Source organism: the organism of the source record quoted next, unplaced genomic scaffold (genome assembly GCF_019419815.1).
Source record: "Pyrus x bretschneideri cultivar Hongxiangsu unplaced genomic scaffold, Pyrus_bretschneideri_v1 Contig13, whole genome shotgun sequence".
In the NCBI taxonomy this organism is placed as follows: domain Eukaryota; kingdom Viridiplantae; phylum Streptophyta; class Magnoliopsida; order Rosales; family Rosaceae; genus Pyrus; species Pyrus x bretschneideri.
Genome location: NW_025999424.1, coordinates 8,349,504 through 8,372,356, shown reverse-complemented (window position 1 = coordinate 8,372,356; position 22,853 = coordinate 8,349,504). Strand labels below are relative to the sequence as shown.

The following is a 22,853-nucleotide window of genomic DNA, read 5'->3' as shown; positions in this document are numbered from 1 at the left end:
AACACTAAAAGCATATCTATTTATTCTTCATTCTTAATATCAAATCTAAAAATAAGTAACCATGCGTTCCTTGATCACTGATTACCGAGATAATATTTTTAAACAAACAGACAAATAGACTGCCAGGAACCCCAAGAATACTAAATGACAATCGTGAGGGCTCTGGACTCAAGTCACCTCCCCTTTCTTTCTTTCCTGGCTTTCTGAGCGTGGCTATTGCCCCCTTTTTCCTTTTATTCTTTTGTATTGGTTACATTTGATTACTCCTTTCGACGTTTAGGTAGGTTTGCTTATTAAATCCTCTTCAGTTAATAACAAGACTTTGCCCAACTTTGCATTAATGTTAGGAATATGATACCAATATTCAAGCGGAAGTTGCGTGTCCAGTTGATCCTTAATATGATTCCAGGAAAAGCAGCCCATGCACCTCTTCATTTCTAAGTAGCTTCCCACTTTCCCCCATTTTCTTCTTATTAGATCCTTTGTTTTATTTGCTTACTTACTAGAGTTTAATAACTAGCTAGCTGCAGTTTGTTGGCTTCCATTCCCTTCAATCCGTAAGTACGTAGTAAGTATACTACATTAAGTAGACTACATTAATTTCATGGCACGAGGTGTTTGGGAGACCTTGGCACACGGTGTTTCGGCGGCCATGTCACGCGTGTTACATCCATCAGGTGTGTCTGCCTCTCCTTGCCAAAAGAACAGGAAAAAAAAAAAAAATCATTTCCTATTTCATTATCTAATTAAATAATGGTCTATACCTTTTTCTTAAGAAAATGTTAGGATACTATGTTTTCATACCATATTTTTATGTCATCTAGTATTTAAAATATCAATATAGGTAGAAACATTGAATACAAATTTATGAAAATATCAATATCGGTTGTCTTCAATGAAAATGTTAAAAATTTGCTAAAAAATGTGAGAATTTAAAATAATACTTTAAGAAATGTCATACAAACCACAATATATGTATTAATAAAAAAAAAAAGTAATGATTAAATACTACATAACATGTCCATCTTTTGCGCAGATAAGAGATTAGATTCAAGGAATCCTTATTCAACAAATTTGTTTTGTTTTTTTTTTTTACTGAATCTTATCCCACTAATGTACAATTCAAATAATCTAATCTTCACATAATACATAACTTAATTCAAACGAAAACAATATCAACAGAAAAATCCATTCCAACACATTTAATCACTTTTGTCAAACGATATATTTGTTAGATTTGATGTTAGATTATAAGTCGATGGGGTTTGAACTCTCGTCATAGTGCAAGGGTAACACTCATCTCCACCTCCATCCGCAGATGTGCGCGATTTTAGTTCCATGTAGAAATATAAATCCTTGAATTAATTTGATACAATGTACAAATCTAACTCCTTGAATTAATTTGGCGATTTTGGTTCTGATTTTGTCCCATTTAGTTTCAATTCACTCCCATTATCATTTATTCCGTCAAATAGACGTTAAACTACAGGGTAGTATGGACATTTTATTTTTGACACAACTCTTTACCTCCAACTTGCCTACTAAAACAATCTCAATTCCATTTTTGATAACTCTAATTTAAACCCCGTTTGTCTCTCTTATGGATTTTTGTGGAGCTTTAGCTGCAACTGTTGACAAAAGCAAATAATGGGTTGTGTTTCAAATCTAATTCAATCCACTCAATGAATCCAATGACTGCACCTACACCTTTTTTGATATGTACGAAAATAGAGTGAACTGAAACTAAATAAGACAAAAAATGGCAATTTCAGGGGCATAGTGAGACAAAACCATTTTGAAGGGGTAAAGTAAGACTAAATGGTAGTTTCAAGGGGGGAAATCAATTAATAAGCAAATAATTTATTGTTACATATAGTCCTAGCTTTTAGAGATTAGGTGACTCTTTTTCCAATGTTACATCTTCAAAATTGGCATGCTCTGCTGCTAATATCGTTTTTTGTATCCATATAACTTTCATTAAGGATATCTAAGTCATTTTCTTATACACCTTTATTAAGTAATAATCTTCCGATACTTATAAAATTGGTTTTGTCATAACATTATTACTATATCGAGATTTTACTGTAAATGAGTCTCCTGCAATCATATTGGGATCACTTTTCCCATGCACAATCACACGCCCGTAATCAATCATAAGCATTGTAGTAAAATGCAAATTATCTCAAGGACATATAATGTCTAATTTTACCGTAAATTTGATATATTTGTAACCATATTCATATTCATATTCATGTGCATTTAGCATTATTTTTTATTGTTTGAAGGCTTTTTAGCCAAAATGGTCTCGGAGATTTGCATAACTCCTCATTTTGGTTCTTGAGCTTTGAAATCGACGGAATTGGTCCTTGAATTTATCCACAAACAATCATTTTAGTCATTCCATGAAAAATCTCCATAAAATAAGAATAAAATGACAAAAATATCCTCAAATTTTGTCAAATCATTTTGGCCTATTGTTTTTTAAATTGAGAGTATTTTTTTGTTATTTTGATCCTTATTTAACATGATTTTTCACCGAATGACCAAAATGATTGATGGTGAACAATTTTAGGGACCCGTTTCCGTTGATTTCTAATCTCAGGAACCAAAGTTTGCAAATCTCAGGGATTATTTTGGTTAAAAAGCCTTGTTTGAACATATTGAAACAGTGTATTTAATTAATGGCATGAATGATTTCTTGGTTTTCTTTGTGATTAAATTTCAGTGCTCTATTTTCCTAACACTTTGGAGTGTTAATCACAATGATCCCATATTATTTTTCTAGTTGTCATATAATTTCATACAACTTCATTAAAAAGATAAATAGCAAGGAACCCATAAACATTATCTTCCATGGTTTCTAAGATTGAAGTTTTTAACTAAGCATAAAACTTAACAAGTATGAGGAAATTAATAATAATAAACAAAATAAATTTTGACAGGACTTGAATATAGTCAGTACAAACCTTTCTTTGAGGCTGTGCAAGCTGGTCGTTGGGAAACTGCAAGGGACTTTCACATCCAACATCCGGAGGTAGTAAGAGTAAGAAATCCATTTTCTGGGAAGACAGCTCTTCACATTGCAGTTGATGCTGGTCATGTGGATATTGTGAAAGAATTGGTGTCGTTGATGCAAGAGGACGACTTGGAAATAAAAGCAACACAGGGTGGTCGGACAGCTCTTGCTATTGCTGCAAGTAAAGGGATTCCCGAAATGGCTGAATGCATGGTAACAAAGAACAAAAAATTACTCAGCATTCCCAATTCAAACAACGAGCTTCCAATTGTGGAAGCTTATTTCCATGGTCATTGGCATATGGCTCGATATCTCTACTCTGTCACTCCACTTGAAGATTTAATGCCAGACAAAGGACCTCATGGCGCTGCAATAATCTCCAATTGTTTTACATCCAAAGAATTTGGTAAAAGTTTTTAAATATGAGTATTAACATGATGTTGAGGACTACAAAAATGAAAATTAAGGGTTCGTTTGATAATCATTTGAGTTGTTTAGTAAACAACTTCCAATTTTCCCAAAAAAAAAAATGAAAACTAAAATTAATATTTTGAAAACTAAAAAAAAATTGGCCTTCAATTTTTTTTATTATTTTTTTGAAACTTGAAAACTAAATATAATTATCAAACGAGTTTTTGGTTTTCAAATTAAAAACGTGATTACAACAACTGAAAACGAAATGGTTATCAATTCGCAACTTGAAAAAATAAATAGCTTATGATTTAGCTATAGTTTACTCTTTTTTCCAAAATCTACAAATTACTATAGCAAACTAATTATTTTTGAAAAAATCGTAACGTGAAAAATAAACAGATATCTCATGGGATTTAATTCAACGTTGCCCAAAATTGGCCGTTACTCGGGCCTACTCAACGGTGACCCCTTTAGAAATTTTGGCTAGAGAGGCTTCTTCATTCCCGAGTGGAGCGGAGCTCAAATTCTGGCAACAATGGGTTTATGACTGTTAGTGTACCACATACTCCCTTCTCTTTCTATTAATTATATGCTTTCACTTTTATATGACATATTTTCTTGTCTTGATAGGTCTATACGTACGACCTCCTCCCCGCATCAATCATATCTGTCTAACTGTTCAAAATGAAGAAAATCCCCAAGCTACTAACGGAAGGAGTTTAATTGGCTCAGGTTTGTTATCCCCTTCCTCTCCCATCATTAACAAGTTAAAAATGTTGTATAAATGGTACGATCTAATTTGGGTTATCCACCTTACAAGGTTAGAGGTTTAAGAACAAAAAGAAAAATCTTTTACTCCCCCACTACCACCTTACAATGATCATCGCAAATAGCATCCATACCGCCATATCTCCACTACCAGGCATCATTGCCACTAGATCCTACACCTATCATCACTAGTATCTCCCATCACCACACCATCACTGAGCCGCCACGACCACAACCACCTCCACCATCACCGCCTTCACCAATTCTACTACCTCATAATCACCATTTCCACCGCCATTATTATTAACCACACCCTCACCCATGTTACCATCATCTTCGCCACTATGGATGCAAATTTCATGCAATTGAATTAACAAAATTCCACCTACAAATCAAGGTACATCATTAATCTAATTGACAAACACCCAAAAAAGGAGGGAATATATCCACCAAAGGGCCTCCGATGCCTAAGTCCGAAAAAGCATTTTGAGAGAAACTATAAACTTGAGAGAGTTTTGAGATGTAAGTGGCGATTACCATTTTCCCTGTTTAACTTGGCTATTTATATATATGAACACTAGGCAACCAGGAGAAAGGTTGTAGTCCATAATAGACAAATTCTAATCCTACCTAAAATAGGACTCCAAGAATATTTATAATTTGGGAGATAAGCATTGGTTGAATTCTCACAAATTCCTTACTTTTAAAATTCAGGGTTTGCATAGAGAATTCACACAATAAAACCCGAATATGAAATTTTTCCCATATTCTTCTTCCTTCCTCGACCTGGCAGCACTTGGGCTGCTGGCGAATTTATCATGTCATGATTACCCATTTGGACTTTATAGCACTTACTGACTAGAGAAGATGATTGCATGATTCGGATTCACCCACAACCATCTTTCGAAAATATTGATAGCACATGCGACTTTACCAGGTTCTGATCCCATCTATCAATAGTAACAGTGCAGCAATTAAACTATTATATGTGCCCTTGATGGGTGTGCTCCATAAGTTTCACCAACATTTTTTCCATTGCAGTGGGAGGTTTAGTGGAACGGCTTGTTTCCCCTTCAGAAAAACAAAAGGAAGGGCTTGTTTCGAAAATCGTTGAGATACTTGGTATGTTGGTAACAATTTCATTTGTTGTAAATTTGAATTCAAATCAATTATTCAAAACAGTTTATGTCCTAAATATTTGGATTTTAAATGTCAACTAAGGAATCAAACACATATATGAAATGAAGATTGTCCATGTCCGCTCACTTGCATTTTTAAGGCTCATATGCGAAGAGATAAATAAAGATTTGGATATGCAACAAATGAGTTATCCCACTGTGCGTTTGGCAATCTTCCAAGCTGTTTGTAAGGGGAACGTGGAGTTTATTACTCATATATGCAAAGCAAATCCTGAACTTCTGTGGTCAACAAATGACAATTCAAGGGACATATTTGACTTTTCCATCGAATGTCGTCAAGAAAAGATTTATAACCTTATATATGGGATCTCTGCGAAGGACTGGGTGGAAAATATTGCCGATAAAGATTATAATAACAAGCTACATATAGCTGGGTTGTTGTCCCCATCTGCACAGGCACAACTTTACCGTATTCCAGGGGCAGCATTGCAAATGCAGCGTGAACTACAATGGTACAAGGTTAGGATTTCTCACTCGACATAATTCTTGATTACTTTGCTCGTATGACATATAAACTGAAAGAATCAAATTAAGTGTTCGGGAGGTTCTGAATTTGTTTTCCCTTTTTGTAATAATCATCCAAATCCAGCATCAACTATTAGGTACTTAGGGAGGGAGGAAAGAATTGGACTCGACACTTTGGAAAAATGCTTTTAACCAACTGAATTACAAGTCTCCTTATCCACTTACTAGGTATCGATCTTAGTTTGTTTTCCTAAAAAGTTTCTTGCACTAAAGGTGCTGCATTTTGAAAGAGAGTTATTTGCTTTTTCGATTTATTGTAAGCAGATGTTCAACCTAACACAAGTTGTAAAATTAACACAATCTTAAAGCCTTAATGCATAAAATGTTAAAATTGAACATCGTGACCAATTGTAGGTGCTCTCATATGTCAGTACAAATATTAAAATTAATACAACCTAACACAAGTTACAAATCTTAAAATGTAAAATGTAGGTAGTTAATCCTAATATAATAAAGATTATAAAAAATTATATTTTATGCTCTCATGTGTCAGTACTTGTTGTTCAATGCAATGCAGGAAGTAGAGACTATTGTACCTCCTAAGTTTCTTGAGTTTAGGAACAAAGATGAACGTTTGACACCAAGGGAACTATTCACAAAGAATCACAGTGGATTACTAAAGGAGGGAGAAAAATGGATGAAAGAGACAGCAACTTCTTACACTGTTGTAGGTGCTCTTATTATTACCATCATGTTTGCTGCAGTAATTACAATTCCTGGAGGAAACAAAGATACCGGCTTTCCTGCATTCATCGATGAAAAATTGTTTATGTTATTTATGATTTCAGATGCTATATCACTCTTTTCTTCCACGACTGCAACGTTGACGTTTCTCGGAATTCTCACGTCACGTTACGCAGAAGATGATTTCCTTAAGTCCTTACCTATGAAGATGATAATTGGTCTTGCCACTCTTTTTTTAGCTATCGCAACCATGATGATTGCGTTTTCTGCAGCCCTTCTAATTATAGTTCGTCAACAGTCCTGGATTGTGATTCCGACCATACTACTTTCAAGTGTTCCAGTCACTTTATTTGCTTGGATGCAATTCCCCCTCCTAGTTAGAATTACCATTTCTACTTACGGAAAAGGAATATTTAATAGGAATGTGACACGTTGGGTGTAAAGGTGTTTCGTTATTTTATATTTCTGATCGTATAGATCTGTTTATGTGGGATCCTAAAATGAGAGGTGTAATTGATTCAATGGATTATACATGAAGGAATAAATTGGTGGTTTATGTGAGACCTCTCACTTACAAAGAAAAAGGAACACCACTAGATTGTATTACTAAATGACATCTTGTTTTTGTGCATTGACTGATTCGTTTTTATTGTTTGATGAATGATTTGATTGTAGTTACTACATTACAGGTTCGAATAAGAACCACACAAGACACCCAACAGGATGAGCACATGAACTAATCATTCAGATTATCCCATCATCTTTAAGACAATAGACCAGTGCACTAATGAAACCAATAAAGAAAGGAAACGAAAGCCATAAGTAAATTTAAATTGTAGCAAAGGCTATTTCATTATCTTCATGGCCAGTTCACAAACTGTGAATCCAGATGTAGTTTTACGTCCAAGCACTATGATGTTGAACATAGATATACCAATCACAGTAAGAACTGAAGTTTTTTCATCCTGATGCATCCGACGATAGATCTTGTCCCAACCTCTAATGTCAGAGACAGTAGAGGTTTAACAACATAATGCACGCCATGGCTCCCGATCGTCTTTTGATTTTCTTGTTGGATTCCATGTGATCTTGTCTCTTGAAAAGGAAAGGTTCAAAGTGCTTGCTAAAAGTTCTCCAATCTCATGAAGTATCTGAAAAAGAAACCATCTAGAGTTAGACAATATACGTACACTTGGGAAACAGACAGATTCATAGAGAACTAAAAGGAAGAGAAAGAAACAAGGCCAAACGACTGACTTTCAGCAGTGGAACATGGAGAAACTGAGCATAAACTATTTTTCCCATTCATCTCTCAAGTAAATCGTAGAAATACAAATTACTATCCTATCATGCCTCCAAACCCAACTTGAATTCAATCATATGTCACAGCAATTCTAGGCAAACTGAATGTTGACCGTTGCATTAGATAAAGTAATAAAAAAGCTGTATACCTGAAACTCTTCTTTAGCAGAAATGCATTGACCTCTTTGCCCTATAAGAACATATGTTGGCAACTTCAAAATACGGACCAACTGAAGAAAGCAAGCCAAAGGTTCATGATGAATCTGCAAGGATGGCGGTGGCTTCTGGGTTTTGGTTGCCATAGCCTTGCTTATGGCTGTTTCTGAACCAATCTCTATACCATAAAGTGAACATTTGCTTTCAAATTTTGTTGCAGATTTACTTTCCCCCTTTAGCTTGGATGACTCTAGGAAAAACGGGGCAACGACTGTAGGAACTGAGGATTAATTCCGCCCTGCTAATTGTGCTAGAACTTCATTAATAGCGCAGGCTAGTATTGGCGGTTCATAGTATTCCATAAGCAGCAAAGACACCTGAAAAATACAAAATTGAAGAGAAATTTTTTATAACGTTCCCCTAATCTGTTATCTTCAAGATATGTTAGAAGATAAATACAATAGTTATTTACTCACACTTTACAAAACACTGAGTGGATTCCAATCACACACAATCTAAACCCCAAATTGTCACAAATTTCACTTTCACCATAAAAACTAGAACACATTCCATTAGAAAATACACGACCCATTTCTCACACCCAGATCCCACATAGAATCTAATCTATACGAGACATAATCTATACGACTACAAACCCGTTTCTGGGTCCTAAGCAATTCCATAAGAGAGAGAGAGAGGAAGGCAGAAGGGGAACCTCGTATTGGCCCAGGGGATCGACGAATCGGCGAAGGATTCCAGAAGCTTTGAATTGGGTTGGGCCCAAAAAAATAATTCCCGGGTTGCAATATTACAAACCCGTTGTCAGGGCTAATATTACACGGGTTGCGGTATTGCAAGCCGGCCGAACCCAAATTGATATATCATTCAATGAGTCAACCCATTTTACACAATTTAGTCGACATGGGATGCCGCCACCTTCCATTTGGAGAAAACTAATGAAAAAAATTTGAAAATTTTGAGTTTTAACGATAAGGACAAAATAAAGGGTAAAATAAATAGTACCAAATTTAACTTTTTAATGTAAAAATATGATTTTTCGTTAAAATAAATAGGACTGCAAACTTTTCGTTAAAACTCACTCCATTCAATTCTCAACTTAACTTCATCCTTAAAAAATTACAAATGTGTTGTCAGTGCTTCCATTATCTTTCGTAGTTCAATTAATTGATTATCTGGTACAAATCAGTCTCATTATCTCTGTTGCCGCCATCCAAAGGGTCAAATTAAGATAATCTCACTCTTTCTTGAGATTAATATCAGTTTTCCTTCAGCCGAGTCTCAACTATCTTAGGCTTCATGCCTTTTATTCGGCGTTTTTCGCCTGTTTTTACTGACTTTTAATTTCCCTCACTCCCTCCTCGGCTGTGATACTTTATCTCCATCCTACCATATGCTCAATTTCTGATCTAAAATTGGATATCAGATCCACTTCCCTCCCTCACTTCCCCTCCCTCAACCGGCATGCCGGATCTACATCAAGGCCAAATGTTAGGTATTTTACTCTCTTAACCTCACCTTCTTCCCATATCTTACTTTCTTTGTGTATATCACTTCGTTTCCAGCGCTGATAGTGAGAGAAATTTTTATTACTATTTGTTTACAAAAATCCATTTTGGCATATACATAACAAAGGAAAAGAAAAAAAATATGGAGAGAATATTCTATCAACAAACCAATGAGTGGGGAAAAGGGGCGGATCTATTCGATGGCAGAAAAAAAAATATATATTGTGATGGAATCTATACATTATGTGTTTTTACGTAAGTGATAGAATTTTTTATTTTTTTAAGGTATTAACATTTTAACATACATATCTCACAATTTGTATAATAACACTTAATATACCATCTCGTATGCTGATCATATTGAAAAATCTCTCCAATCACAGGAGTGACCTGGGATTGACAAGTTGGGGGAAAATGACAAACTACCATTGGCTAAATTCCAAATTGTTCTGACACCCACAATTCGTATAGACATGGGTAACATATAAATATTGTTTTACAAAGTGCAAGTTGTTGCTTCGCAGTTTGCAGTGGATATATTTACTTCCCAGCCATTTTACCGACATCTAAACGTAGATATTCTTGCATTGCCAACTTTTCCATCCGCCATTTCAGTTCTTATATAGATATATACATCAAGTATTTAGTGAGTTCCTGAATTTTAGGAACTTCTTTTTCGATCTATTGAAAATTTATTTTATCTCTATATTTATTTTATACTTATTTGATCAGTGCTTGTCCCTGTTTAAAGACTTTACTGGAAATGCCCTCAGAGCTTCAGAAGTTCAAAATTAAAAAAATGGATTTGCCTCCTTCCAAACGCACAAACTAAACAGCCTCCAGCAAAATATAATATGATAGATTATAAAATTTTATTCGACATTCCCTGTGCATCGTTTTGTTATTTTCTGCAAACGATTTATTTATGTAATCTGAATTTCAACAGAAAACAGTCAAATAATGTATATCCTTCCAGAGAAATAAGGACAAAGGCCAGGTCAACCAAATCCCGTGCCAAATCAAACGACTGTAGCTCAACCAAGAAATGTGAGTCCACGATCGACCACCCCATTACTGTAAGTCTGTAACCAAGAAATGTGAAGAAAAAAAAATTTACATTAACAATATAGGGTGAGGATAATTTGTACTACTAGGGCTCCATGCATCATACACCAGATATTTAAGCAACATTTGATGTCCACCACATTAAAGGTTGTTGGGCTGAAAATTTTCGGCCTAGCCAACCCAAACCTACAGGCTGGGCCGGGTTTTATTTTGGTCGGACGATCCGTTTGACACGTATGCTTGAGTCAATACAATGTTAGGTTTAGATCAAACTTTAAATATATTTCTTTAAATAAATCAAAACCTCCTGAAAATTGTCTTATGGTTTACTAGTTATTTAATATGCCATTCCTCATGTGGTGCCTCCAAACTTCAATTTCATGTTCAATTCATGAAAAAAAAAAAAAAAAACTAGTTTTTATCATTAACGTGTTTGACAGTAGGTTTGGGAGCTTGAAGAACATGATTTCTTGGGATGAAGATTAGCTTTTATCTCACGTTTTACTTGGAGTGCAGATTGGCTTGTTAATACCATCATAACAGTAACAGAGAAGAAGAAGAATCACAAAAGAAGAAGAAAGAAATGAAAACTTAGAGAAGAATAAATTGCTTGTATTTCTTAGTAACCGATTTGTTTTCAACTTAATACCTTGTACAACAACATTAACTCTTAAGGTAATCACTCGTTCACTAATTAAACACATGTTGAAATGACACCTGATAATGTATGACTAATAGTCTTCAATCAGAGAGAAGATCGCGTAATGCAGCAAATCAGTGTTGAGATGAGATCCATCAAATCTAGGGGGAAATGCGGTGATAGGCGTGCAAGGTTGGGGGATTGATTCAAAGTTGTGGGGGAGTATGAGCGAAAAGCTCAAGATCATGGCCGAAATGCCCCAAATCAGAGGTGTAAATTAAACCTTGGACTATGAGCATATTTACACCATTCGTAAAATGTGAATCAAGGCCATTTCAGGTGTGGAGAATATATATTACTACATATATTAATAAAACTATAAGATATCTCCAATGTACTGGAAGAGTTATATTCATACATGATTCAAGTGCAAAGTAATATTTAACATTTGATATAGCTCTAAATGTGGGATCCTCAGCACATAAGATACAAAAATTATATTTTGTCTCTAAATTTGACTAGACTCCTTCCAATTTACAAGAATTAAAAGTTAAAAGTCAAATTTGACTTCATATGCACTGTCTATAAAATAACTTGCACCACCACATTTAGAGTCAAATATGACTTCATAACTTTTAACCATTAAATCTTAGATTGGAGACACAATTTAGTGGTATTCGTTTTTACTTGACTCTTGTGGATGACAAATTCAGTACTAAATCATTTACTAATCTTAGTTTAAATAAGTCATTGTTACATAAAAATAAGACTAATTAACTCTATGGGTCAACTTTCAACTAAGAATATATGACATAAGTAAAAAATACTAAAGTCTTAATCTCTTGGTCACTTCCGTATGTGATACAAAAATAAATAACCATGTGTTCCTTGATCACTAGTTACTGAAATAATATTTTAAACAAACAGACAAATAGATTGCCAGTAACCCCAAAATTACTAAAGGATAATCGTGAGGTCTCTGGGCTGAAGTCACCTCCTTGTTCTTTCTTTCCTGACTTTGTAAAGCGTGCTATTGCCCCCTTTTTTTATTCTTTTGTATTGGTTACATATGATTACTCCTCCGACCTTTAGGTGCGTTTGCTTATTAAATCCTCTTCAGTAAATAACAAGGTTTTGCCCAACTTTGCATGTACGTAGGAATATGACACCAATATTAAGCAGAGGTTGCGTGTCCAGTTAATCCTTAATATTCCAGGAAAAGCAGCCCACCTCTTCATTTTTAAGTAGCTTCCCACTCTCCTCCAATTTTCTTCTTATTAGTTTCATTGCTTATTTGCATACTTACTAGAGTTTAATAACTAACTAGCTGCCGCTTGTTGGCTCCCATTCCTTTCAATCCGTAAGTAGTAATTTAACGACTTTAATTTCATTGCTAAGTTTTTGTTTGTTTAGATAATATATATGAATCTGATATATGATATGATATGCTCCACTGAATCACAGGTTGAACATGGCACAAGGTGTTTGGGAGAACATGCCACAAGGTGTTTGGGAGCCATGGTTACATCCATCAGTGCCCAATACAAGCACAAGGCCACAAGGTGTTTGGGAGCCATGGTTACATCCATCAGCAGTGCCCAATACAAGCACAGGGCCACAAGGTGTTTGGGAGCCATCGTTACATCCATCAGTGCCCAATACAAGCACAGGGCCACAAGGTGTTTTGGAGCCATGGTTACACCCATCAGTGCCCAATACAAGCACAGGGCCACAAGGTGTTTGGGAGCCATCTTTACACCCATCAGTGCCCAATACAAGCACAGGGCCTCAAGGTGTTTGGGAGCCATCATTACACCCATCAGTGCCCAACACAAGCACAGGGCCACAAGGTGTGTCTCTCCTTGCCAAAAGAACAGGAAAAAACAAATAATAATTTCCTATTTCATTATCTAATTAAATAATCGTCTGTACTTTTTTCTTAAGAAAATGCTATAATACTATATTGGATAATGATAGGGAAATTAATTTTTTTAACTAAATTTACAAATTAAATGATATGTCATTAATAGGAAATAAGTATGTTAATCAATACTTAAATAATAATGCAATCATCAATATCTACTCATTTGGTTTGCAAATTTGATCTTCGTAGATGTACTCTGCTACATTTTTAGACCACGTTTGTGTATCATCTACTGTATTTGAAATATTGATATCGATGAAATATCGATATACAAATTTATAAAAATATCGATAGATATATCGATACTCAGGGACACTGTGGCTTTCATAGTAGAGTTGACATTAATGGGTATGAAGAATATAGTGGTACTGAGTACAGCTCAGTTGGATGTTTTGAGGAATACAACGTTCCAGAGTGAGCTTCTGAAATAAAATATTGGGGTTTTTAGCCAATAGACTTATGGTATGTTTACGTAACCGTAATAAAAATAGGAGGATTGAATTGAGGAGGAGTTGGAATGAGGAGAAGTCAGAATCGAATTCCTGTTAAAGCTGTATACTTAGTCCTAGTTTGGTACTGAGGTGATTCTGAAAAAAGTGGCTATCAAAAAAAGCTGGGAACTTTTTTATGTTTAGTAAACATTTAGCTTCAGTTTTTTGGTGAAAAAAAAAAAAGCCAAAGACACAAAGCTGCAAAACCCAGCTTTGAAAAACCAGCTTTTTTTCATATCTGTTTTACATAAAAGTTTATCAAACACTATAATACTGCTTTTTTTTTTCTTTCAAAAGCACTTTTACAAAAATGTCACATCCCAGCCCTGGCCCTCACCACATCCCTGGCTCGACTCCACCGTAGCACGATATTGTCCGCTTTGGGCCCTGACCACGCCCTCACAGTTTTGTTTCTGGGAACTCACATGAGAACTTCCCAGTGGGTCACCCATCCTGGGATTGCTCTCGCGCGAACTTGCTTAACTTCGAAGTTCCTACGGAACCCGAAGCGATTGAGTTCCCAAAAGACCTTGTGCTAGGTAGAGATGAGAATATACATATAAGGCTTACAGGATTCACTCCCCTGAGCGATGTGGATGTTACAAAAAAAAGTTTACTTAACACTCTGCTGCTTTATTTCACAGCTGCTTATTCTCACAGCACAACAGAAGTAGTTTTTTTTTTTTCAAAGCACAACAATACCAAACCAACCCTTAAATGTTCTGGAATCAGAATAGAAATGACACTAATTCCATAAAGATGTTTACTAATTTAGCAAAATCGGAATATAAACCAGTATGATTACTAAAATGCCCTTGTCCCAAATCAAATATTTTATATACTTTTTTTAATAAAATTTGATACAATATATAATAGTAAGGAAAAAAATTGCTATTTTATTTCATAAACACACAAAAATGCTTTTGTTTATTTATTTATTTTTTTATAAATTTAAGTATTTACTTTAATATTTAAATTTTCTCGTTCAAATTGCAGTTCCTTCTCTTCGGCATATGCATGGAGTTGTGCATAATGTGAATGAGGGCATAATAGGAAGAAAAAATGCATTCCTGATTCCCTCACCCTCCTAGAATTCAAATACCTCATCTATCCAGAGAATCCCACTCCTCCAATTTCATGAATTGCATTCATTGTTTCAGGTGGGGTCCACCACACAATTGATTTTCCAATATTTAATAAACACCGAAGTAATCTGTAATCGGAATTCAATTCCGTTTTTTTATTCTCGTTACCCTTATGTAAACGTGCTCTTAATCATTATGCCATTAGTATCTTTAGTTCGCAATGACATTCTTGTAGTCAAACTAGAAAATTTTAAAATGATACTCTAAAAAATATAATATCAAACCACAATACATGTATTAACAAAAAATTAATAATTAGATACTATATAACATTATAACATGTTCATTAAAATATTATATAACATAGAGTCAGTATGCTTGAAAATAAAAAAACTACCGCCTTGCTTACCATCTAGGCTACCTAGACCACCTAGAGAATGTCTAGGTGGGCGCCTAACTCCTACCCTATTTGGTCCAAATAGCTTTGGCACTTCATTGCCTAGCACTTAGGCCTTGCCTAGGCCAATTTTTAGAATATTGTCTATTAACATTAGCGTACCAACTTTCGATATACTGAAGTTCGGTATTGCCGAATAGTTTGGTTAGAATAATATTACCAAAACATTTTGGTTCGGCACAATACCGTGTCATTACCGATTCACACAAATTTGGCACAAAATCAGTATTTTACGGTTGGCACAACAATTTGGCAAAAAAGTCCATCCCTAATAGAAAGCTCTAATTTAGGGTGTATGAGACCATAAATTTTTGGGCCCACAACATACGGCACTCAAGGTGGTTGGAATGGCCAGAAAGTCCTCAGAATGAGATCGGAGTTACATGGGTATTCCAAATCGGATTATCACAGGCCAGAGTAGTCTGGCACGACTCCGTTAGCTCTAAGCCCATTAAAGATATTGCTCGTCTCTCAATGACAATATCATGGGGTAAAGTAAGACTAAATAACAGTTTTAGGAGGCAAATCAATTAGTAACCTAATAATTTATTGTTACATATATGTACCAGCTTTTAGAGATTAGGTCACTCTTTTTCTAATGTTACATCTTCAAAATTGGTATGCTCCACTACTAATGTGATTTTTTGTACTATCCACATAACTTTCATTAAGAATAAGAAGTAATTGTTTTAATACACCTTTATTAAGTAATAACCTTCCTATACTTATAAAATTGGTTTGGTCATAACATTCTTACTATATAGAGATTTTACTGTAAATGAGCCTCCTCCATTCGTATCGGGATCGTTTTTCCCTCGCACAATCACACATACGTCAATTCATGAGCATTGTAGTAATATGCAAATTATCTCAAGGACATATAATGTCTAATTTTACCGTAAATTTCATATATTTGTAACCATATTCATATTCATGTGCATCAACCATTGTTTTCTTTGTGATTAAATACAGCAGTGCTCTATTTTCCCAACACTTTGGAGTGTTAATTACAATGATCCCATATAATTTTTTATTTATCATATAATTTCATATAACTTCATTAAAAAGTTAAAATAACAAGGAACCCATAACATTATCTTCCATCGTTTCTAAGACTGAAGTTTAACTATTTCATGCATAAAACTAAAGAAATAAGGGGAAATTAACAATAACAAAACAAGACAAATTTGACAGGATTTGAATACAGTCAGTATAAACGTTTCTTTGAGGCTGTGCGAGCTGGTGATTGGGAAACTGCAAAGGAGTTTCACATCCAACATCCCGAGGCAGTAAGAGCAAGGATTCCATTTTCTGGTAAGACAGCTCTTCACATTGCAGTTGATGCTGGGCATGTGGATATTGTGAAAGAATTGGTGTCGTTGATGGAAGTGGAAGACCTGGAAATAAATTCAACAATCGGTGATTGGACAGCTCTTGCTATTGCTGCAATCAAAGGGATTACCGAAATGGCTGAATGCATGGTAACAAAGAACAAAAAATTACTCAGCATTCCTGATGCTTTCAACGTGCTTCCAGTTGTGAACGCTTATATTTATAATCATTGGCATATGGCTCGATATCTCTACTCCGTCACTCCAGTTGAAGATTTAATGCCAGACAAAGGACCTCATGGCGCTACAATAATCTCCCACAGCTTTTCATCCAAAGAACTTGGTAAGAATTTAAAATATGAGTAATGACTCGCTGTTGAGGACTACAAAAATGAAATTAAGGGTTGGTTTGATAATCATTTCAGTTGTTTGGTATACCACTTTCAAATTTCTTTAAATTAAAAAAAAAAAAATTAAAAAAAAAAAAAAGACTGATGAATTTCAATGTTTGAAAACTAAAAAACAAAAAAAGTAGCTTTCCGTTTTTTTTTTTTTTTTTTTTTTTGAAACTGAAAATTAAAAGTATTTATCAAACAGGTTTTTGGTTTTCAAATTAAAAATGTGATTACAAAAACTGAAAATGAAATAATTATCAATTCGTGACCTAAAAGATAAATAGTTTACTCTGACTATCGCTGACTCCTTTTTTCCATAACTACAATTTACTCTAGCAAACTAATTATTTTTCGAAAATTTGCCCAAAATTGACCATTACTTTTGGCAAGAGAAATTTGACCCCTTTAGGAGCTTTGGCTAGTCAGGCTTCTTCATTCCCGAGCGGAGCGGAGCTCAATTTCTGGCAGCAATGGGTTTATGACCGTTAGTGTACCACATACTCCCTTCTCGTTCTATTAATTATTTGCCTTCACTTTTATATGACATATTTGCTTGTCTTGATAGGCATAGTCATACAACCTCCTCCTCGCGTCGATCACATTTCTGTAACTGTTCAAAATGAAGAAAATTCCCATGCTAATAACGGAAGGAGTTTAATTCGCTCAGGTTTGTTATCCCCTTCCTCTCCCACGATTTGCAAGTCCAACGACTACTATATTTAGTTGGTTGAAAAGTTAACTGTTAGTCAAAGTGGCTCCTCTGAAACCCTTCTTGGTCTACACACATTGGATTTCCATTATGCAAGTTCCATTAGGTTGGTCGTACATATGACAACATGCTCATAAGTTTCACCAACATTTTTTTCCATTGCAGTCGAAGGTTTAGTGGAAGGGCTTGTTTCTCAATCAAAACAACAAAAGGAAGGGCTTGTATTGAAAATCGTTGAGATACTTGGTATGCTTGTCGCAATTTCTTTTGTTGTAAATTTAAATTTGAATTCAAATCAATCATTCCAAAGCATGCAGTTTATGTTCTAAACATTTGGGTTTTAAATGTCAACTCAGGAATCAAACGCATATATGAAATGAAGATTGTCCATGTCCGCTCACTTGCATTTTTAAAGCTCATGTGCGAAGAGATAAAAGACTTCGACATGCAACAAATGAATTCTTCCCCTGTGCGTCCATCAATCTTCAGTGCTGTTAGTGAGGGAAATGTGGAGTTTATTACTCGTATATGTAAAGCAAATCCTGAACTTGTGTGGTCAGCAAATCACATGTCAAGGGGCATATTTGACTTTGCCATCGAATGTCGTCAAGAAAAGATTTATAACCTTTTATATGGGATCTCTGCGAAAGACTGGATCTCAAATCTTGTCGATCACAGTGATAATAACAAGCTACATATGGCTGGGTTGTTGTCCCCACGTGCACAACTTAATCGTATTCCAGGTGCAGCATTGCAGATGCAGCGTGAACTACAATGGTACAAGGTGAGGATTTCTCACTCGACATAATTCTTGATTACTTTGCCTATATGCCATATAAACTGAAAGAATCAAAATAAGTGTTCGGGAGGTTCTGGATTTGCTTTCCCTTTTTGTAATAATCATCCAAATCCAGCATCAACTATTAGGTGCTGGGGTAGGGAGGGAAGAATTGGATTGGATACTTCGGGAAAATGCTCTTAACCAACTGATTTACAAGTCCCCTTATCCACTTACTAGGTGTCAATCTTAGTTTGTTTTCCTAAAAAGTTTCTTGCATTAAAGGATCTGCATTTTGAAAGAGTTAGTTATTTCCTTTTTTGATTTATTGTGAGCAGATGTTAAACATAACACAAGTTGTAAAATTAACACAATCTTTAAACCTTAATGCGTAAAATGTTAAAATTGAACATCGTGACCAATTGTAGATGCTCTCATATGTCAGTACAAATGTTAAAGTTAACACAACCTAACACAAGTTACAAATCTTGGAATGTAAAATGTAGGTAGTTAATCCTAATATAATAAAGATAATAGAAAATTGTATTTTATGCTCTCATATGTCAGTACCCGTTGTTCAATGCAATGCAGGAAGTAGAGACTATTGTACCTCCTAAGTTTCTTGAGTATAGGAACAGAGATGAACGTTTGACACCAAGGGAACTATTTACAAAGAATCACAGCGCATTACTAAGGGAGGGAGAAAAATGGATGAAAGAGGCAGCAACTTCTTACACTGTTGTAGGTGCTCTTATTATTACCATCATGTTTGCGGCAATAATCACAATTCCGGGAGGAAGTGGAGATACCGGCTTTCCCATATTCATCAGTGAAAAATTGTTTATGTTGTTTATAGTTTCAGATGCTATATCACTATTTTCTTCCACGACTGCAACATTAACGTTTCTCGGAATTCTCACGTCGCGTTTTGCAGAAGACGATTTCCTGAAGTCCTTACCCACAAAGATGGTAATTGGTCTTGCCACTCTTTTCTTGGCTATTGCAACCATGATGATTGCGTTTTCTACTGCCCTTCTAATTATAGTTCGTGGACAGTCCTGGATTGTGATTCCAACCATACTTCTTTCAAGTGTTCCAGTCACTTTATTTGCTTGGACGCAATTCCCCCTCCTAGTTAAAATTACTGTTTCTTCTTACGGAAAAGGAATATTTAATAGGAATGTGAAACGTTAGTTATAAAGGTATTTCATTATTTTATATTTCTTATTGTATCTGTTTATGTGGGATCCAAAAATTTGAGGTGTAATTGATTCGATGAATTACATATTAAGACCTCTCACTTACACGTGAAAAGAAATATCACTAGACCGTATTACTAAATGACGTCTTGTTTTTGTGTATTGAATGATTCGTTTTTATTGTATGATGAATGATTTGATTGTAGTTACTACGTACATTACAGGTTCGAATAAGAACCACACAAGGCACCTAACAGGATGAGCACATGAAGTAATCATTCGGACTATCCCATCATATTTAAGACAATAGACCAGCTCACTAATGAAACCAACAAAGAAAGGAAACGAAAAGCCATAAGTAAATTTAAATTGTAGCAAAAGCCATTTCACTATCTTCATGGCCAGTTCACAAACTGGGATCCAGATGAAGTAGTTTTACGTCTAAGCACTATGATGTTGAACATAGATCTATCAATCACAGTAAGAACTGAAAGTTTTTTCAACCTGATGCACCCGACGATGGATCTTGTCTCAACCTCTGATGTCAGAGACAGTAGAGGTTTAACCATATAATGCACGCCATGGCTCCCCATCGTCTTTTGATTTTCTTGTTGGATTCCATGTGATCTTGTCTCTTGAAAAGGAAAGGTTCAAAGTGCTTGCTAAAACTTCTCCAATCTCATAAAGGATCTGAAAAAGAAACCATCTAGAGTTAGACAATATACACACTCGGGAAACAGACAGATTCATAGAGAACTAAAAGGAAGAGAAAGAAACAAGGCTAACTGACTTACTTTCAGCAGTGGAACATGGAGAAACTGAGCATACACTAATTTTCCCATTCATCTCTCAAGCAAATCGTAGAAATACAAATTACTATCCTATCATGGCCTCCAAACCCAACTTGAATTCAATCATATGTCACAACAATTCTAGGTAAACTGAATGTTGACCGTTGCATTAGATAAAGTAATAAAAAAGACTGTATACCTGAAACTCTTCTTTACCAGAAATGCGTTGAGCTGTTTGCCCGATAAGAACATATGTTGGCAACTTCAAAACACGGACCAACTGAAGAAAGCAAGCCAAAGGTTCATGATTAATCTGCAAGGATGGCGATGGCTTCTGGGTTTTGGTTGCCATAGCCTTGCTTATGGCTGTTTCTGAACCAATCTCTATACCATAAAGTGAGCATTTGTTTTCAAATTTTGTTGCAGATTTACTTTCCCCCTTTAGCTTGGATGACTCTAGGAAAAACGGGGCAATGACTGTAGGAACTGAGGATGAATTCTGCCCTGCTAATTGTGCTAGAACTTCATTAATAGCACAGGCTAGTATTGGCGGTTCATAGCATTCCATAAGCAACACAGACACCTGAAAAATACAAAATTGAAGAGAAATTTTTTATAAAGTTCCCCTAATCTGTTATCTTCAAGATATGTTAGAAGATAAATACAATAGTTATTCACTCTGTCCTAGTAACTCAAGCCGTTGGAAATAGTAATAAACCGACAAACTTAAACACAATATCAAAGCTGTTGGCGCACACCCTAACAACTAAAGCATTTCAGAGCAGTGGTAGATCGATAAACTTTATGAAAAACAGAAAACTGCATAAAAAAATAATGTGGAACCTTCCACTGTTATCATCACAGCATGAGTTCTGAAACACAAAGGAACAAAACTTTTACAAAGTAATTTAATGGGTCTCTACCACTATGGGCATAGAAACCAAATCTACAAGCATTCTTTGAAAAACGCCTGCAATCAAGTCACTTTAGATATATACCCCAAATTGTCACAAATTTCACTTTCACCATAAAAACCAGAACACATTCCATTAGAGAATACACGACCCATTTCTCAACACCCAAATCCCACATAGAATCTAATCTATACGAGGCAGAATCTATACGAATACAAACCCGTTTCTGGGTCCTAAACAATTCCGTGAGAGAGAGAGAGAGAAGGGGAACCTCATATTGGCCCTGGGGATCGAGGAAGTGGCAAAGGATTCCAGAAGCTTTGCAATTTTGGATTCCATAGCGCTCCAATGAAAGCTCAAAACTTTCTTCTCTGCGACAAATTGGCGCACCGAAATTAATCGATATAATATGAACTTGATCTCAAACTTAAAAGGGTTGATAGGAAGAGATCTTACACAGTAGAATTGCTTGGATTTGGGCGGAAAGCAGCTGAGATGGCTTCGCCGAAGCCCTCTGAATCTCTCAGCAGAAACACTACCTTCGGACCAACCTTCATTTTCTTTCTGCTGTTTCTTTTAACCAATGCCCGGAGGTGCGCGCACTTGCAATACATAGGAGATCGAGTGCCGCTTTTTTTTCATTTTTCTCATTTTTGGTTTGTTTCTTTGTTTTGTTTTGTTATTTTGTATTTTTTTTTTTTTTTTTTTTTTACTATTTTGTAGATTTCAACATTTAATACATTAATTTTTCAACATTTAATACATTAAGTTTGTTTTCGTTTCAAAGTTATATTAAAGTGTTAATTTTGGAACACTTTCATACATCTGTTAGTCAAAATGTTAAGTCTGCCGTTAACTCATGATATAATACCTATGTAAACAATAACTGAGCGCCATATATGTTATTAAAATTATTAAAATAATTGATTAAATAAAAGCATTTATTAAAAATAAAAAACAACGACAAGAAGGAAAAAACCCAAAACCCTTTGCAAATCAAAACAATAAAATATTCTGATCAAATCATCCCCAAACCCAATCTTTCAATTCAATCCCCCACTCTCAAACCCTAAAGTTCAGTTCTTTCAGATCAAAAGGAAAACCCCAATTCAATTACTTTCAAAGCTTCAGTAAAATTCAAATTGAAAGACGATGTTGAACTCAAACCACCACCAACCCTCGTCTCCCTCTGACGCATGATGCTGTGCGAGCCGTTGGTCCGGGTATAGGAGGCAACGGCGGAGCAGCTGGAGGAGCGCCAGAGCGACTAGGTTTATTTGAATCACGGCCGTCCCCTTCAATCTCGGTCGTCCCCTTTTTCCCTTCTCCCGGGGTCTCCTCCTTTCAAATTTAGATCTCCTCCACTCCATTTCAAAACTGCTTCCCAAAATCTCAACTTCCTCTCTTCTCACTTTCCCATCAGATCCACATTTTCTCAGGAAACAAACACCTCGAGTCGACGCTGCCTCCTTCTCCTTCAGCAA

The 22,853-nt window shown here is 35.4% G+C and overlaps 4 protein-coding genes and 1 long non-coding RNA gene across 6 annotated transcripts; 3 read left to right on the top strand and 2 right to left on the bottom strand.

Annotated features, from left to right (window-relative positions):
* The first annotated feature begins 516 nt into the window (after positions 1 to 516).
* LOC108866906 (ankyrin-3) lies at positions 517 to 3,999 on the top strand. Its single transcript, XM_048578712.1, has 3 exons — positions 517 to 677; positions 2,943 to 3,422; positions 3,830 to 3,999. Exons 1-3 carry the CDS (start codon positions 605 to 607, stop codon positions 3,982 to 3,984), a joined length of 708 nt encoding a protein of 235 aa, XP_048434669.1. The 5' UTR covers positions 517 to 604; the 3' UTR covers positions 3,985 to 3,999.
* A 1,521-nt stretch (positions 4,000 to 5,520) lies between these two features.
* Positions 5,521 to 7,048, top strand: LOC103942462 (ankyrin repeat-containing protein ITN1-like). Its single transcript, XM_018646296.2, has 2 exons — positions 5,521 to 5,856; positions 6,440 to 7,048. The coding sequence occupies exons 1-2, from the start codon at positions 5,521 to 5,523 to the stop codon at positions 7,046 to 7,048; spliced, it is 945 nt and encodes a 314-aa protein (XP_018501812.2).
* A 290-nt stretch (positions 7,049 to 7,338) lies between these two features.
* On the bottom strand, positions 7,339 to 8,785 carry LOC125474737. The gene is made up of 2 exons (XR_007256158.1): positions 8,058 to 8,785; positions 7,339 to 7,757 (listed from the first exon to the last, which is right to left on the bottom strand). It is a non-coding gene; the product is annotated as an uncharacterized LOC125474737 (long non-coding RNA).
* A 9,074-nt stretch (positions 8,786 to 17,859) lies between these two features.
* Positions 17,860 to 19,823, top strand: LOC125474986 (ankyrin repeat-containing protein NPR4-like). Its single transcript, XM_048579288.1, has 2 exons — positions 17,860 to 18,471; positions 19,057 to 19,823. The coding sequence occupies exons 1-2, from the start codon at positions 18,064 to 18,066 to the stop codon at positions 19,657 to 19,659; spliced, it is 1,011 nt and encodes a 336-aa protein (XP_048435245.1). The 5' UTR covers positions 17,860 to 18,063; the 3' UTR covers positions 19,660 to 19,823.
* Positions 19,824 to 20,005: 182 nt separating this feature from the next.
* LOC125474987 lies at positions 20,006 to 22,016 on the bottom strand. 2 transcript variants are annotated; one of them, XR_007256339.1, is made up of 5 exons: positions 21,826 to 22,016; positions 21,641 to 21,740; positions 20,655 to 21,038; positions 20,459 to 20,567; positions 20,006 to 20,354 (listed from the first exon to the last, which is right to left on the bottom strand). XR_007256339.1 is itself a non-coding variant. In XM_048579289.1 (4 exons), exons 1-4 carry the CDS (start codon positions 21,981 to 21,983, stop codon positions 20,226 to 20,228), a joined length of 771 nt encoding a protein of 256 aa, XP_048435246.1. In that variant the 5' UTR covers positions 21,984 to 22,010; the 3' UTR covers positions 20,006 to 20,225. The 2 variants fall into 2 exon arrangements, 1 of the variants encoding a protein (XP_048435246.1); XM_048579289.1 differs by lacking the exon at positions 20,459 to 20,567 and having other exon boundaries at positions 21,826 to 22,010.
* Positions 22,017 to 22,853: the final 837 nt, after the last annotated feature.

What these genes read in the sequence shown, in the direction of transcription:
- LOC108866906 (XM_048578712.1), top strand. Translation starts at nt 605, where the DNA reads ATGGCACGAGGTGTTTGGGAGACCTTGGCACACGGTGTTTCGGCGGCC. An exon ending in ACGCGTGTTACATCCATCAG is followed by an intron (nt 678 to 2,942) that starts GTGTGTCTGCCT and finishes AAATTTTGACAG; the next exon opens with GACTTGAATATAGTCAGTAC. An exon ending in TTTTACATCCAAAGAATTTG is followed by an intron (nt 3,423 to 3,829) that starts GTAAAAGTTTTT and finishes AAAAATAAACAG; the next exon opens with ATATCTCATGGGATTTAATT.
- LOC125474986 (XM_048579288.1), top strand. Translation starts at nt 18,064, where the DNA reads ATGAAGATTGTCCATGTCCGCTCACTTGCATTTTTAAAGCTCATGTGC. An exon ending in GTGAACTACAATGGTACAAG is followed by an intron (nt 18,472 to 19,056) that starts GTGAGGATTTCT and finishes AATGCAATGCAG; the next exon opens with GAAGTAGAGACTATTGTACC.
- LOC125474987 (XM_048579289.1), bottom strand. Translation starts at nt 21,983, where the DNA reads ATGTATTGCAAGTGCGCGCACCTCCGGGCATTGGTTAAAAGAAACAGC. An exon ending in ATCCCCAGGGCCAATATGAG is followed by an intron (nt 21,039 to 21,640) that starts GTTCCCCTTCTC and finishes TGTATTTTTCAG; the next exon opens with GTGTCTGTGTTGCTTATGGA. An exon ending in CTGGTAAAGAAGAGTTTCAG is followed by an intron (nt 20,355 to 20,654) that starts GTATACAGTCTT and finishes TTTCTTTTTCAG; the next exon opens with ATCCTTTATGAGATTGGAGA.
- LOC103942462 (XM_018646296.2), top strand. Translation starts at nt 5,521, where the DNA reads ATGAGTTATCCCACTGTGCGTTTGGCAATCTTCCAAGCTGTTTGTAAG. An exon ending in GTGAACTACAATGGTACAAG is followed by an intron (nt 5,857 to 6,439) that starts GTTAGGATTTCT and finishes AATGCAATGCAG; the next exon opens with GAAGTAGAGACTATTGTACC.